The sequence below is a fragment of the Pelecanus crispus genome, chromosome 3, assembly GCF_030463565.1.
Source record: "Pelecanus crispus isolate bPelCri1 chromosome 3, bPelCri1.pri, whole genome shotgun sequence".
NCBI classification, from domain to species: Eukaryota; Metazoa; Chordata; class Aves; order Pelecaniformes; family Pelecanidae; genus Pelecanus; species Pelecanus crispus.
Window position 1 is genome coordinate 45,597,232 of NC_134645.1, and position 16,740 is coordinate 45,613,971.

At 37.1% G+C, this 16,740-nt stretch overlaps 1 protein-coding gene across 1 annotated transcript in view; it reads right to left on the minus strand.

Moving 5' to 3' along the window:
* Positions 1–16,740, minus strand: part of DNAH8 (dynein axonemal heavy chain 8) — a 155,834-nt gene that overhangs the window by 120,967 nt on the left and 18,127 nt on the right. Inside the window, 11 exon segments of the mRNA XM_075708595.1 lie at positions 70–76; positions 713–844; positions 1,623–1,742; positions 2,947–3,063; positions 5,211–5,291; positions 6,233–6,420; positions 7,413–7,548; positions 12,679–12,798; positions 15,022–15,121; positions 15,578–15,654; positions 16,215–16,412. Of these exon segments, the coding sequence (XP_075564710.1) occupies positions 70–76; positions 713–844; positions 1,623–1,742; positions 2,947–3,063; positions 5,211–5,291; positions 6,233–6,420; positions 7,413–7,548; positions 12,679–12,798; positions 15,022–15,121; positions 15,578–15,654; positions 16,215–16,412 (1,276 nt within the window).

The window sequence follows — 16,740 nt, forward strand, 5'->3', positions numbered from 1 at the left end:
AACTGAACCCAGAAGGAAAAAATCCTGTGTAAGAAAAGGAGCTCCATTACTGATTAAGCCTCAGAATACATTTTTCCTTAAAACAGAATATTTTCCTCCAGCTATAAACTATTTCTCCTATAATGGTACAGAACCTCCTAAAATCTTTGTAACACACCCCAGAGCAGTGGGAACCAGCTATATTGATCAGCTGTGAGCCTCATACATTAGTAGTTGATAGTCAATTGACTGTACTAATTTAAACAGACCAGCCAGTAAAGCACTGGTATTTGAGACACAATTCTACTGTGGCAGAAAAGTCACAAAGAGAGGGACAGTACCAAATACCTGACATAGCTGAGAAAAAAGAACACTGTATTTCACTTATGGAGGCAGGGAGAGGGGGGAGGGAAGTTATAATGAGTGACCATGAGAAATGGAACCATAATGTTCTTCCTCTAGAGCAAATACTTTGGTAATCTAAACAGAAAGACAGAGTTTAATTCTAGAAAATCCACCGATACTGAATTATCTCTGTATTTCATAGGCTAGTGGTTTCGTTGAACAGTGGTAAATGAAGGCAGAACTGTGACACAGACGAAACTGTAATGGGAGGGAGAAGTCTGAAGACAATTAGCTAAAACAATTCAATTTTGATACATACTAGCTAAATCTACAGAACTAGGGACAGAAATTTTTATTTAACTAAGCAACATTATCTACCTGGTAATACAGGTTTTTCCGAGGTTTTCTTAGAATATTTAATTTCATAATTATTTTCAAATACAGATACTAGTTCTTGAACAGCATCTTCAATGTGCATGCTTTTGCGGTTCAATAACTCAGCACATTCTTTAGTGTAAGTCTGTTAAATAAAAATATCAATGAATTATATTAGTATCACTGATTATCTTATTACTGCTCCTTTCAAGGAGAGCCAAAACATTTCCCTGAATATTGGATTCTTCAGACTGAGACTATTTCAATGAAACAGCAACATTTTTAAAAGAAAACTGGGAAATGAAATCCAAAATCTTTATTCAAAATTATAAAAATCTTCTGTTATATTATCACTACATTTTTAATGCTTTTTTTTTTTTTTTAAATTTCCATTTTTGAAATGCAATGGTATTTTTAAGGGCCAGGAGAAAACCCTGAATATTGAAGGAAGGTCACAGTCTGAATCTGAAATTACCCAAATACTCTTTCAACTGTCCTTAACACTATTAACTTACTAAATACATTTTTAGCCTCATTTGGAACCAAGAAAACTTTCAAAATTCTCAAATATACTTGTTGAAAAGTATTTTTTGCCTTCTCCTTTAAAAAAACAATTTGGAAAGAATGGGTGTGGGGAAGGCTGCATATGTCTGAGTATCTTCATACAAAAAAAAAAAAATCTCATCTAATTGTGAAGCAGTTAAATAAATAAAAATTATCTATGAAATGCTACAGCTTAAGTATCTCAAATACCTAAGAGCCAATTTATCTCATATAAAATATTTTAAAAAAATATTTCAATAAAAAAAAGTTCTGTATTTCTACAGTGAGAAGAATTATTTTCTAGTTTTATATTAATCTACAAAGGCACTGTTTCTAACATGATCAAGAATTCAAGTTCAAAGATGTAAAGTGGCACACACCTCATTGCAGGTCAACATATTCTCTACTTTGATAGGACCATCCACTGGTAAGACAATTAAAAGAGTATTTGATATTTCTTTTAATATTAAATCAATCCGCACTTCACTGAAATCCTTAACCTAAAAAGAGAAAATTGTATTAAAACTGTACAATTATCTTTAAAGCATAATATATTCTATTTTAGAGAGTTCTAACAGGTATACAATGTTTTACAGAAGAATAAAAATCGTATCTCTCTACCCAGTGAAAATGCAAGAACCTTACATAGCAGAAAATCCTCTAAGAAAGTGAATCATAACAGAAAAAAACCCTGGAGTAAAAGCACCAACACAAAAGACCTCAAGATGAGAGAAGCAGACTAAAAAAGGAAGCACAGCAATGCCTCATGAGTTATGGTGACTTAGGGGATATTTACAATGGCTAAATACAGCCACACAACCTATGTATTTAAGGAAAATAGAGTGTATCTACAAAAGACATGGTTATTTCAGATATACTCAGGCTCAGAGAACTGTTAATTTCTTACACAGTCAATCTTTTTTTCAGCTTTGGGTTTCAGTGGCAAACAGAGCACTTGATCATAATTATGTTTTTCTGCCATACAGAAAAAGAAGTGGATATACCCACCAGTGACTAACAATCTCCTACCACAGGAGACACAATTTATGATATTGGTAGGAGAGATCATAGCCATACAGTTCAACCGTCAAGCCAGAAGGGTGATCTGACTATCAAGATAAAGTCTGGACAAGAAAAAGAACCAATACAGGTCCTCAAGCATGTTAATGGAATCAAAAGAATTCAGAAGTTATGTGGCAAACACTGAGAGATGAAAAAAGCACAGACTCAGCATGCAGAAAACCGTGAGGGAAAAGCATGTTCCCCTTCATTATTTTATGGACTGCACAAAGAGGAGACAGTTGCACAGCATGCCTGCTATGATTAGAGTTAATGCTAAAAAGTTCTCCACCGGACAGTGTTTACATGGAGGTATCTTGTGCGCAACTCCACTCACGGACAAGCACTCAAAGAGAAGCACAGGCTGACTCTGAAAATCAGAGCGGTAGTCACAGAATCTGAGGACAAGAAGTGGAAATGTATTCTACTGCAAGAACAGAAGCAAACATTTGCGGGTAATAATGGAGAGAATCATTGAGTATATCATTCTTCAAAAAAAGAGCATACTTTAATAAGCAAACAAAATTTCTATGTATTTCAAGTGGTACAAAAATAAGTACTGATTATTTTCCAATATGAAGAGCAGTGTACTGGAAATAATTTCTATAAACTGTCATTTCATTTATATAGCGATCAAGTATATACCTTTTTCAAAAACTGTTTAAATATACACATAACTTCATCAGCTTCTTGAAAGAAACTTTCCAGTGTCACAGATGACCAAGTCAACATGGTAAGTCCTTGCCTCAACACAGCTTCCATCTAAGCATAAAAATACAATTTCATAGATTTAAAAAAAAAAGAAAAAGAAACATAATCTAAAACAAATGCCATTATTATTAGAATCACTAATGTCACTTATGAAAGAAAGAGTTGTGTGTAAGTATGGCAAGGAAGGTTACAAGTTTTCAAGGAAAACATCAAATAAATATACGCAATATTGGGGAAGGGGAGGGTAGTGCATACTATAGCCTCTGTCCACAACTGTCAAGTGTACATGCTCAGCAAAGATCCTCCCCTTCCTGTTCTCATGGATAGTGTCTTTTAGTGGTTCCCACTACTTCCTGAAATTAAAATCAAGTCCACTATTGATCTTACAGTTTGTCCTTTAACATGTCCATCTTGACCACCCTCAACAGCAAAATTACTTGTTTTTCAACCTCATGTATCTATCTAATGACATTTTTCATTCATCCCTTTTTGAATCAGACAGATCCTCCCCAAATTTTGTTATAGCCTCGATGCCAAGTTTAAAAATCCTCTCCTCCCTACTATTTCCCTTACTGAATTCTTGTTTCTCCATGGTCTGTTTCATCTGGATTTGTCACCACTAAGATGTTCAGCATGTAGCTGAAATCAGCTCATTTCTCTGTCACTGTATGATCTACACCAAGGTCCTTCCTGCAGATCCTCTACCTTCAAAGGAGATGGGGCTCTGAGGAAAAGGAAATGTTAATACTACCACCAGGCTAGGAAAATCAACCTTTCCAGACTCTCTCACAGAGCTCCCCTGAAATTTTTGCCTAGCACTCCAAAACTTCTCACTGACTTCCAGGTATGTAGCCACCACAATTTTAAATTTTGCCATCCCCATCATCCTTGAAGTGACAGAAATTTGATTTTGCTTAATTGCTGAGCAACTTTGAACTGATTCCACTAATTTTTAATTTTAAATAGCCACCTATCATATCTGCTCTTTCATCTTGACAAAGTCACTGCCTGCACTTCACTCACTCTCTTCATCCCAATGCTTCTTTTTGCAATGTCAGTATCACAGATAAAACAATGAATTCAGCTCAAATAGACACACAGCTATTTGCAAACACAGCCATTACTATCACCTTAATATATATGTTTTCGGGGAATATATTTAACTCCACAATGCTGGGATGGTACTGTTACTGGTAACCAACACAGCCAATCTAGAAACGGTTTAAGGCTCTACGTGAGTTGCTGTCAAATTATGGCACCAATGTAGCCATACGTTAGATTTGCTCATTCTATCCTTGGATTTGTGCCTTCCTCCCTTCTTCCTATACACCAAAGACATCTATCCCTTCTTCCAAAAAACATTTGCATCTTCTGTTGTTTGTACAATACTCATCCTTCTCTTTTGCCAGTTGTTTCCTCTAAAATACAGAGGTTTATGATTCCCTCTATGATATAACCATATTTACAGTAGTATCATTGAAGTGAAGACTACCATCACTTTATCCCTTTGTCTTTTATTATGTAACTTTTAAGAGCAAGGACAAGTTTCTTGTTTCTCACACTTCAGCACATGCCAACTATGTAGTTACACAAACTTATGCAAGCTCTGCAACCTTCTGATATTATTTACAATCAAAAAGGGAAGAGTTACTTAGAACAACCACATACGTACACTTGCAAGTCTCTGGCAAAACAAAACAGCTTGTAGGATAGACATTCTGCATCTCCAATAAAACTGTACCTTTACTGTAGTATATAACCTTTCTACATCACTGAAGAGACTGACTTAATGCACAAGGCTAGTAATTCTCTCCAAGCAAAGACAAGGATCATGACATTTAGTATAACAGATAAATGAAAAGCACAACTTCATGTGGAAATCTCTAAAACTGAAATAAGTGATAATTCACTTCCATGTCAAAGCTAGAGATTTGTGTAGATAAATAGACCCACAAAGTCCATATTCTTTGTTATACTGGGTTTCCACCCCATAGGCACTAAGATTATTCTACTGTAATACACAATATTTGAGCACTGTATGAGGGATGCAAAGAGAAAATTTTTGGTCTTAAAGATTTTAGTAAAATTCATTAAGTTCACAACATGCAGATCCATCTAAATATTTTAAAATTATCAACTATTATTAAGTTATTCTAACTTCTCCTGAAGTATACTGAAATGCATTTAGCAATACCGACCTTTTTCATTTTTGGTGCCATTAGATTTGCAAAAACCGTTGGTGTTTCTTGACACAAATCTTCATAACATTGGAGAAGACCCTGTTAATTATTAGAAAGGGTAGTATCAAGAAGAATATTTTAAGTGCTTTCTTTACTGAAGCAAACAACCTGTTATACAATCAAATCATCAGAAAAAACATGGAAAGCAGTACAAGACGACATCTGAAAACAAGTGTAAAATTTTACACAGATATTACATACCTATGTACATCATTTCTGGAATATAATGAATCTGTATCATGCTACACAAGGAAGAATGAAAGCAACCTTCATGCAACACATTCCTACTCTTTATGCACAAAGCCAGACAAAGTATGATCATTCTCTAGAGCTAAAGACAGCTTGAGCTATAGTGACTGTAACTTGCAATACCCTCTTGAAACTGAGTATCATATGCTTTAGATAATTAAAGTCACATATAAACTCCATTTTAAAATATCCTCTTGTCTTATGCCTTACACACACACACCCCCCAATCTTGTATAGTACATCTCATTCCCAAGGTATAAGCTTCTCTGAATGCTACAACAATAGCAAATACTACAACAAGTATCAGAAATCTGACTTCTCTGGCAGGTAACCTGCAAAATTCTTGATGTTTTTGTGGTTCACCATATCTTCCAATCCAAAAGAATTCCAATCTTTGCTTCTCAAAAACTCTGTAAAAGTGCATTTTAATAATTTTCAGAGAGTGAACACATTTTGGATAGCTCTAATTATTTCACCACCAGAATATATTTAATATGCCACAGGGTATGAGAAATATATATGCTTATATTAAAGTATATACTGGTCCACACAGCAGTTAGTAGAGGTTTTTCAAATGAGATCATCTATGTCCACCTGTGCAGTTCACAAATTTACCTTAAACTACCTCACAGCCAGCTTTAATCTTTATTTAACCATGGAAAAATTTCTATGGCTAATCAGATGTTCTTTTTTATTTTTTAAACAGCAATCATGACAATTTTTAAGTTTACCTCTAAATGCAACTTGTTTGACTTCAGGTTATTTTCTATTATTACTATCTTTTTTGCTTGCTCCGGTACTTCAAGACCCAACTTGATCATACATTTGGTCTCTCGGGCAATCTCTAGAATTTGGGGATCAAAATTAACCAGGAACTTCCCAGTTTCAGGATGACGCACAAATATTGTGGCTTGTAAGGCTGTAAAGATATTTTTATATCAGTTTCTAAGACAAACAATTGTTTCTGTTACAGAAATTATTATGGAACACAGATTTCTAATATTACTATATAGTGATTAAATATGTATGGTTACTTGTGAAATAGCTTCATATTTTTAATTAAAGAAAATAAATACACAACTGACTTACACCATATTAGCTTTCTGCCATATATAGACTTTCTCTTCATAAGCTAAACAAGCATCAGATCCAGTCTTATTTGTGCCATATTTTTTCTTAGCTCAAGTTAGAAAATTATCAAACTCATTTTCTAAGGACCTGGAAACACAACACTTCTATGAGATGCTCAGTATCTTATAGCAATTTGTTAACCCAGAGGATAAATGCTTACATAGGGATATTGCAAAAATCCAAAACAAAATAGAAGCCCAAACAGCAACACAAAAACCTCTGTTGACCATGTGGTGACAAGATTTTATTCTTACAGATCTAATCCTAGTTTTGAAGCCCACAGAGTGTCTACAATTTACATGAAAAATCTACTCAACTTTTTTTTTTTTTTTTTTTAATTTTGACTCTCATTTAATCTTAAAATCATAAAGCTTGATTATCAAAATTTTCTTGTAGGCATAAAGTAACACTTGTCCTCAGAGGGACTGGGATAATAAAACTGTATAAATTATTATAGTGGAAAGAAAACAGGAAGAATTACTAAATGGTATACATAAAGAATTTGAATATAAAAATGAACTACTGTGTGCCTTGAATTTGTTTCATTACTGTTTCCTGTCATCTAAGAGCATACCAATTCTGCAACCCTCTACATCAAAACCAAGTTTCAAGGTCAGTAAGGGACAAAGATTTGTATTATTGGGCCTGCTTATTGGATCACGATTAATTTGCACATTTTAAGGGTAAATGATGCTTAAAAAATTATCTGATTTGATTTGTGTTAACTTAGCATTCAATAATAGTTTTTAAAAAAAGCCAATTACATATTTAATTACTTACGATATTGTAATTGTGAAATTTCCTTCATCCACGCATCATGATAAATTACCTCGAATTCCACCAATACATAGGCCATTCTGTTGTATAATCGAACAACTGCTTTACCTTCTGGACTTGCCAAGATATTTGACTTTTTCTATTAAAACACAGTACATTCAAATTAAAACCATTTCAAAAGAAAACCATACTATTTGGGTTTTTCTCAATTTAACTATTGACTATACATTATGTAAGTTAATATTCCAAATTATACTTACAGAGTTCTTAAAAAGCATATGAAGTATTTGTGATTCAAATTTACAGGACAATAAAGCCGTAAGAACTTGTAAGTAATAAATACTAAATATTTAATACATGTAAGAGCAATTACTTCATTATATCGCGATAAACACCTGTAATTCCCAGTGAAACGGATGTTCAGTTCTACTGAAAATTGAACAGTAACTAAAAATTGATTTTTAAAAAAATCTCCTTTTTTTAATCAGTAATGATAATGTCTGTTTTCTTTGGAGCAGTTTTAGATGATCAATATTCCCATCTGAGGGAAACAAGAAAGTGAAAACTTCTCTCACATAGTAGTTAACTTGGCAGGAGATCCTAGATACTTTGTAGAAGAATCACTCAAACATTTCAAGAAATATTATTGCTATAGTGGATCCTGGTATAGCAAGATTCTGACTATTGCAATGAAGGAAGGAAATCCAATACCAAGAAATCCTGAGGGCCATAAACGTCAGAGCTTATGCGGCTGGTACCAACCTTCAGCTGTATGTTTAGTGGTACAGGAAATGTAGAACTGAGAAGTTCAGTAATGGAATTCACTGTTCCCAGACTAGTTCAGAGATCATCTACAGTGAAACTGGTGACCAGATTCTCAGTTACAGTACTGCTGCTATCGTGTGGGTCCTTAAAATAAACTTGCTTTTTCAGTGGTACCAGAACACACACACCAGACAGTTTCAGGATATCAGGCTGTCCACATTCATGCCTTAAGCTACTCCTGTGTCATGGTTTAACCCAAAACCAACACACTCCCCACCCCCCCTTATTCCATACCATTTACGTCACGCTCAGGTCCCACACTATCCAATACATCCTCATTAACCACCACTTCCCTTCCCATCCTTTGCTCTAATACACAGATTTCATTCCCCTAGTCTATGGGCCACCCCTGTAAAATATCCACAAATGTCCACTGAGTTCATTTAGAATCATAGAATCATAGAATCGTTTAGGTTGGAAAAGACCTTTAAGATCATTCAGTCCAACCATTAACCTAACACTACCAAGTCCACCACTAAACCAATTAAGGGGAGACTAGCAATTTCATGTTTCCTGGCTTGGTGGCTGGATTATTTGTTAATGAAAGTAAAAACCAGGAATCATTAAGATTGGAAAGGACCTCTAAAATCATCAGTCCAATCATCAACGCAACACCACCATGTCCACTAAACCATGTCCCAAAGTGCCATGCCTACCTGTTTTTTGAACACTTCCAGGGATGGTGACTCCACCACCTCTCTGGGCAGCCTGTTCCAATGCTTGACTATTCTTTCCGTGAAGAAATTTTTCCTAATATCCAATCTAAACCTCCCCTAAAGCAGCTTGAGGCCATTTCCTTTCATCCTATCACTTGTTACTTGGGAACATGACTTGTTACTTTAGCCCATGACTTTGGGCTCCATCTGTTATGGTGGTCACTCAGGATGGGAGAGATGGTGTGTTGTGTGGAGTTATTGGGCACCAAAGCCAGCACAGGTCAGGTCACTGCTGCACTTGCACTTGCTTCTTATAAGGCTTCTCCTCCATTGGTTCAGGTGGTTCCTGCTATAGTAATTACTTTAACATGCAGCTCAAATCATGGCTTACAATAATTTAAGGGTATATGCATTACAGTCTCCACCCCTGGTCCCTTTGGGCCAGGTTACAGAGTTTAACATTGCAATGAACTCCTTCCCTTGCCCCTGCTCCGGCTTGGACTTATCCACAGACTGCAGTTCCTTAAGGTTGTACCTGCTCCAGGTGGAGCCCTATCTATGCACCACAGTCTCTTTAGGCGTACACCTGCTCCAACATGGCCGTACCTATGGCTGCAGTCCCTCCAGGGGTGTACCTGCTCTGCTGTGGGCTTACCCATGGCCACATGCTTTCAGGTGTTCCAGCATGACCTCATGCACAGCCACGGATGTTTCAAGGTGTACCTGCTGCAGCATGGACTTATCCACAGCCACAGGTGCTTCAAGGTGTACCTTCTCCAGCATGGACTTATCCTTGGGCCACAGTCCCTTCAGAGGTACACCTGCTGCAGCACAGACATAACCACAGCCACAGACACTTCGAGGTGTACCTGCTCTGCTGTGGCCTCATGCATAGCCACAGATGCTTCAGGGTGTCCTGCTCCCATGTGGACTCAACCACAGGTCACAGTCCCTTTGACTTGACTTCACACTGCATTTCCAGCCCATCCAGTACAGCAGCACAGAAACAGCATCGGTGCCCTGGCCATCTGCCAGCCCAGGCACATGGCCATTGCTGTTATCAAAATGTTCCCAGGCTGTGGTGGTGCATCCCCCCACACACACCTTTTCTCTCTTCAACCACTTTATGACGTTAGGAATTCCTGCCAGACTGCGGCCTTGTGTAGTGAGCTGGTCAGTTAGGCGCCCCTTAACTGCACCAGAAACTCCTACATGGTTGACACTAAGAGTGGCCCTGTCCTTATCAGAAACTCCGTATTATGGTTAATGAGGGGAGCGAGAACAATCAGTTACCCTGACAGCCTTGAAACATAACCAAGTGGAGTGGTATCATTGTTACTGGAACTCCAGTAATTGCTGACACGGATTGTGGCTCGGATGGAAACTTACTGATGACTAAAGCCAATCATCTCACGATCCTATAAAACAGCAGTCCTAAGTGAGGCTCTTTGAGCTCTCCTGGACTGCAGCAGGCTGCACCAGCGTCTCCCTCTGAGTGGGACACCTCTCAGAGCTAGCAAACTCTTAAAGTTTGCTAAAATCAGAGGCCCATTGCCGAAGACCAACAGTAGAGCCTGGGCTGAAATCCTTCACTGCTTGAGGGTCAACCCTCATGCATTGAGAAATGCCAAGACATTCAATGTGAATATTTCACTGAACTCGAGGGGAATTTTTAACAGGTATACCTTCGTATATATATATATTTATATACATATTTTTTTTTCTTTTTTCATGCCTGTGTGTATGCATGTGTGAATCAATTTAAGTAGTGTGTAGATGTATAATTTAATTACAAAGTGAGTCTTCTACTGCTGCATTATCCTTATTCACATAAACCGTTGACGAAGTCTGAGACTAAGATTGGACCTAGCCGCACCTAGACTCCTCTCTGAAAAGGAGTTTAGGAAGCGAGGGGGTCTGTTCTGAACCTCATGACTCAACGGGAGGGTCCCCCTTATCCCCTGCATCCACAATCTCTCTCACTCAAGTGTAACTTAATTTTCCTTTATGCACTTCTTCCATGTACTAGATATACACATATATATATTATCCTTATTCACATAAACCGTTGACGAAGTCTGAGACTAAGATTGGACCTAGCTGCACCTAGACTCCTCTTTGAAAAGGAGTTTAGAAAGCAATGGGGTCTATTCTGAACCGCATGACTCAACAGGAGGGTCCTTATCCCCTGCATACATGATCTCTCTGTGAATCATTCCAACTCAGTGTCACTTAATTTTCCTTTATGCACTTCAATGTAGTAATAGAGTGAACCGTGCCAGCTTCAAATCTTTAACTAAGTCGCTGTTTTGATCAGTTTTGTCTAATCACTTCGTTAATCACTGATGGTTGAGTGCTATTAAAATATCACAGTCCAATCCTGCGATTTGCCACAAGTAAATTCTAAACTGCTACTAAATCAAACTCTGTAAAGTCACTAATTCATGACAAATTGCCATAAGCAGCAGGATTCATAAATCTGCATTTGTGACACAGGCACAGCAGAGTAAGATGATAAGCAGTACAGCAAGCAGTGGAAGCAAAAAGCAGCCACTAATAAGCACTAGACTCTAACATACAGTAAGGCAAGCAAGCCCCATGGCAAGCACAGGAGCTGGTCAGTTAATAGCTAAACAGCAATAACACCTATAAATTCTATCTAGCACATTTGAATCAGATCTGTCATTACCTCGAACCCTTTGAGCCCCACATTGGGGGCCAAAAAGGACTGTTGTGGTTTAACCCCAGCCAGCAACTAAGCACCGCACAGCCATTCGCTCACTCCCCCACAGTGGGATGGGGAACGGAGAATCGGAAGGGTAAAAGTGAGAAAACTCATGTGTTGAGATAAAGACACTTTACTAGGTAAAGCAAAAGCTGCACATGCAAGCAAAGCAAAAAAAGGAATTCATTCACTACTTCCTATCGGCAGGGCAGGTGTTCAGCCATCCCCAGGAAAGCAGCACTCCATCACATGTAACGGTCATTTGGGAAGACAAACACCATAACTCCGAATGTCCCCCCCTTCCTTCTTCTTCCCCCAGCTTTTTCGGCTGCACATGACGTCATACGGTATGGAATATCCCTTTGGTCACCTGGGGTCAGCTGTCACGGTTGTGTCCCCTCCCAACTTCTTGTGCACTCCCAGAGCCTACTCACTGGTGTGGTGGGGTGAGAAGCAGAAAAGGCCTTGACTCTGTGTAAGCACTGCTCAGCAGTAACGAAAACATCCTTGTATTATCAACACTGTTTTCAGCACAAATCCAAACCATAGACCCCACACTAGCTACTATGAAGAAAATTAACTCTATCCCAGCCAAACCCAGCACATCCTAGCAGCTGCTTGGTAAAGAGACATGATGCTCCATAGAGAACCCTATGGGGCTACAGGAACAGAAGAGGTGGTTACTCAGTGAAAATACAGGACGTGAGTCTTATGCATAAGACCTGGTCTGCTCCATTACAAAAAGAAGAAAAATACCACTGGCTGGAATGGTGAAATATTTCTTTGGGCAATATGAAGACAGACATATTAACAACTCAGTGCATATTTCCAGCTTGGGGTGCTAGTTCAGTGGTAAATCAAAGAAGCACTACATATTGGATCTACAACAGTGGTTACTGCAGAGCGTATTTTTTTAACTAGATAGTGACATACAAATAAACAGGTTGCCTAGCACATGAGAAGTGACATCATCATAGCCAGAAATATTACAGTCACTCTACTGAAGTAAGACAACTGTCTTACTGTTACACAAAATACCTAATTTTTCCTCACATCAACTTACATGGAAATAGTTAATTGGTTCATTTATCCTTCTGAATAGCTGTTTCGCCCACAGTATCTTTCCTGCAACAGATGGCATGTTTCGAGCAAGAGGAGGGTCATCTTTCTCAATCTGGTAAAGCTACGATAAGAACAAGATCATTAAACACATGGATTAAAAAAATCTGTTGAAATGTTAAACTGTTTCTCCTCTGGTACCACAATTTCTTCCTCCTCCCAAACAGATTAAATTCGTGTGGAGTCACACAACAGTTAATTGAGAGAAAAATTTATTGCTTCTCCCAGTTGCTACTCCTCTGAGATGCACACATTGATACTGCTGTTGGTACATCTCCTGTCTTCATTATCTCATGCTCTTTCTTAGCTGTGCTTACTTATGACAGAGCCGAGTACACCAAAAGGCATTGCAAACCTACGGAGCTGAGCAGCCAGTATTCAAGGCCAAGCCTGGCCAGGTGCAGCTGTGTAACTTTGGAGCCCCCTGCTGTGAAAGCAAGCTGTGTACGGAACTGTTGTGAGAAACCTTTTTGGGGCTTTTCCTCCTTTGCTCGGGAACTGCCCTCAGGAAAGTCCTAAGCTATATTGTTAACTGCGAGGTTTTTACCTGAATAGAAATGTCAACATTGTTCTTCAGACATATACACCTGACTAATAATCTAACATTTCAGGAGCTGGACTCAATGATTCTTGCAGGTCCCTTCCAACCCAGGATAATCTATGATTCTATGATATGCTCTTTTCTACTAACTTCTCATCAATATGCATGTAGAGACTCCTGGGTACACAGCCCATGCTTTTACCTGTGCCCAAGCTGAGAAAAAAAAAGGGGCCGTCTCACTGAATGGCTGCATTATAGTCAAGAAAATTTTGGCCTAAAATTATCACATACCAAATTTGCGTTGACAAATTATTCAAGCACTCTAGAAACAGTATTGCAGTGGAAGCAACTTTTTATTAGAAATAACTTGCTTGGCAAAGATAAAAAGCAATCCAATAATATCTAATAAATAGTTAGAACTAGCCAGTATATAGGCAACATGTTCTTCAACAGAAGAAAGAGGAATATTTGTATCCACTCAACTTCAGGCATTTAAACTCATGCTGTGATACCACATACAGCTGTACTGCTTAAGCAGACACCACTCTTCACTTACTGGCATGTCTTCTTACCCCTATACTGTTTCCTGCACAGTGCCAATGAAAGAAACCCAAGTAGCTTCATGGTGAACTTAAGAGAGGACCTGACATGGATGAAACCCCCCCAGAAAACATATCTATTCTTTGGCTAGGAAAAAGCAGCCAGGGGTGGGGTCAGTGATTTCTTAAGCAGGCAGTGCTGCTGAAAATATGTTCATCAAATTAAGCCAGTAATTAGAGGTTCAGGAAGTGTTATATACAGTGAGCAGACAGGGAAAGGACACGGTAAAGCGTGGTTCACAGCAGCTATGCTAGGTTACAGATTTAAGTCACTGCTTGGAGGAATAATTTTCTAATAAGTGCAGAGTTTACAGATATTTGGCTCCTCATGTAAACATGTGTCATTCACCTGACAAAATGTAAACATCTCTAAAAAAATATTTACATCAGTCTGATTTTCCAGATTCCCTTCATACTCATTGAAGAAAAATGGCCATTTCAAGGGAATTATTTAAGTCTTCAGGTTAACACATAAAATAGATCAGATTAATTGACTCTAGAATACCTGTTTTGTTCTTGAGTAGAAATGGAGTATGGATGGCTAGTTCTGATGCAGATGTTTATTTTGCAGACATATAAAGTCAGGTTATATGAATTCCTCTCTAAATGTTTAAAGTCAAGTGACAAGTTAATTCTCATTTATGCTACAGTCATGGTACACTACACAAATCATGGAAAATTACGTTATAATGAACATAAATGCAATTTACCTACATTTTATATCTATTTTACACTGTCACAGCATTAGATAATAGCCATGTATAAATGCAAATTAACTGTAGAGGCCTCATATAATAAAAAAAAAAACCAGAAGGCATATGCAAGTGATGTACACAGCCAGTAAAGAACATACTTTTTTTTTTTCTTTAATTGATGAAGGAATAACAGAGAAGATTTTGATTTAAAAAGTAATTTGTGGTGACACAATTTAAAAAATTGTGGTGACACATTTGCCTGCAAGAGCATGTATGCCATATTTGCCTACACACTCAGGTCTGTTTTCTGCAACAGGAAAATAGAAGTATGATAGACTGAGCATTAAAAGTCAGTTAGTGAAATAGACAGAATAAATAAAAAATATTCATATTAAAATATTTGCTCTTATTTTAACATGATGTTTAAAATTTATTGCAAAGAAATGAAATACCTTTTTAGTAGCTTCAAGTTCTGCTACGTAATGTTGAAGAATACAGCCAACTGTACATACTGTTTCTTCTTGAAGGCACGGCATTCTCAGATTTTGAAATCTGTATTAAAAATAAGTACCCAAAATGATATTTCTAAAACACAAATAATTTTCTTTTATTTTGGTGTACATGAACATTACAGAAAATGAAAGAAGCACAAATCTAGGAAATACTTCTGGATCTGGGAATTTTTTTTGCTTTGAGCAAGTTTAAGCAAGTTGAAAAGTTCTGCCCGGGTGGGTTTTTTTTTGTTGTTGCTTTGGTTTTTTAGGTTTTTCTTTTAGTATCCTCTTGTATATACAAAATAAACTGCATTGAAATTAAGAAACAGGAGAATATATTGATTCACACAAGAAAGCTAAAATACATCTTTTATAATGATCACATGGTTCAGAACATCAATACAAAAAAATTCTTGATTACACCCTTTGTTCTAAAATTATCTGTGTTATTTAAATTGTGCTAATCAGTAATTTGAAGTTACTTTAAAATATTGTAAAACATAATTGCCAATACCTTTGAAGTAACTGAAGTGCATGCTGTGAAGACAAAATTCTCCCAAAGCAGGTACGCATAAATGTCTGTATCTGTATCTAAAGAATACATAATTTAGTATAGTTTTTCTAGTCATATAAAAGTATTTTGATGTCTGATAATTTATTAACACAGTAGCATTTGAAATTGTTACTGCTTAAAGCACAAAACAGAAGCCTTCACCAGTCTATGCTTAATATAACCAATAAAGAGCTAGTGTCAGTCAAGCAATCTCTTAAAATGCCTGACAATTGTAGCAAAGAATCAAATCATGCACTGAAAACACTTGCAGCTTTGTTCTGCCCAAAATCTAACCACATGTCTCCAGGCTCATAAACCACCTCCATGTAGGTCATTCTCTCAGGTCTCATAATTTTTGTCATTTTGGCTGCAGAGTGACTGATCTTCAGTGAGGACTGTATGATATATTTTACAGCTTCCTTTGGAAGGAAGAGAAAGAATGGAAAAAGCCTCCCTTCGGAGAAACACAAACTCTATGCTCTTTGGAAGAAGAGCAATGTAGCCTATTCACAGTCCAAAGCCTCACTGACATTCAGAGAGATACTGAGTAAGTACTGATGAGATTCTTCCCCAAGTTATAGGTAGCAATATTACTTACCTCTAAACCTTCAGTTTTTGCCATGAAGTTCACAAAATCCACATCAAAGTCTGTTTTTCGTGGATCAAGGATGTCATATTTTTTCTTTTGAACACTTTGGTAGATATTGTTGAATTTTACTGCCATAATATCTATCCCTTCGATGGTAGACAGACGCAGTGCACAAAAAGTTTGTACTACAGTTATCATCTCTGTAATCTGAAATATAAACATTATATTCATGCTCATAAATTATTTGTTACCTCCTCTATAAACTAAAATCTGAGTAAAATAAAATAATCAATAGCCACTTCTCTAACTACTGCATTCAAAAATGTGTTGTTTCTGAGCTTCTAAGTCAAGTATCTTCAACAGAGCATGGTTAATTCTCACCACAACCCAATACAAAATAAAATCATCTTCATTTTTCTTGATGGTAAAGGGTTTCTTTTTTATATTTGACTGTTAGATTCAATAGGGTAATATGGAAAAAGAGTTAAAACATGACATATGCATACTGATGACACAGAGATTTCACAGAATAAAA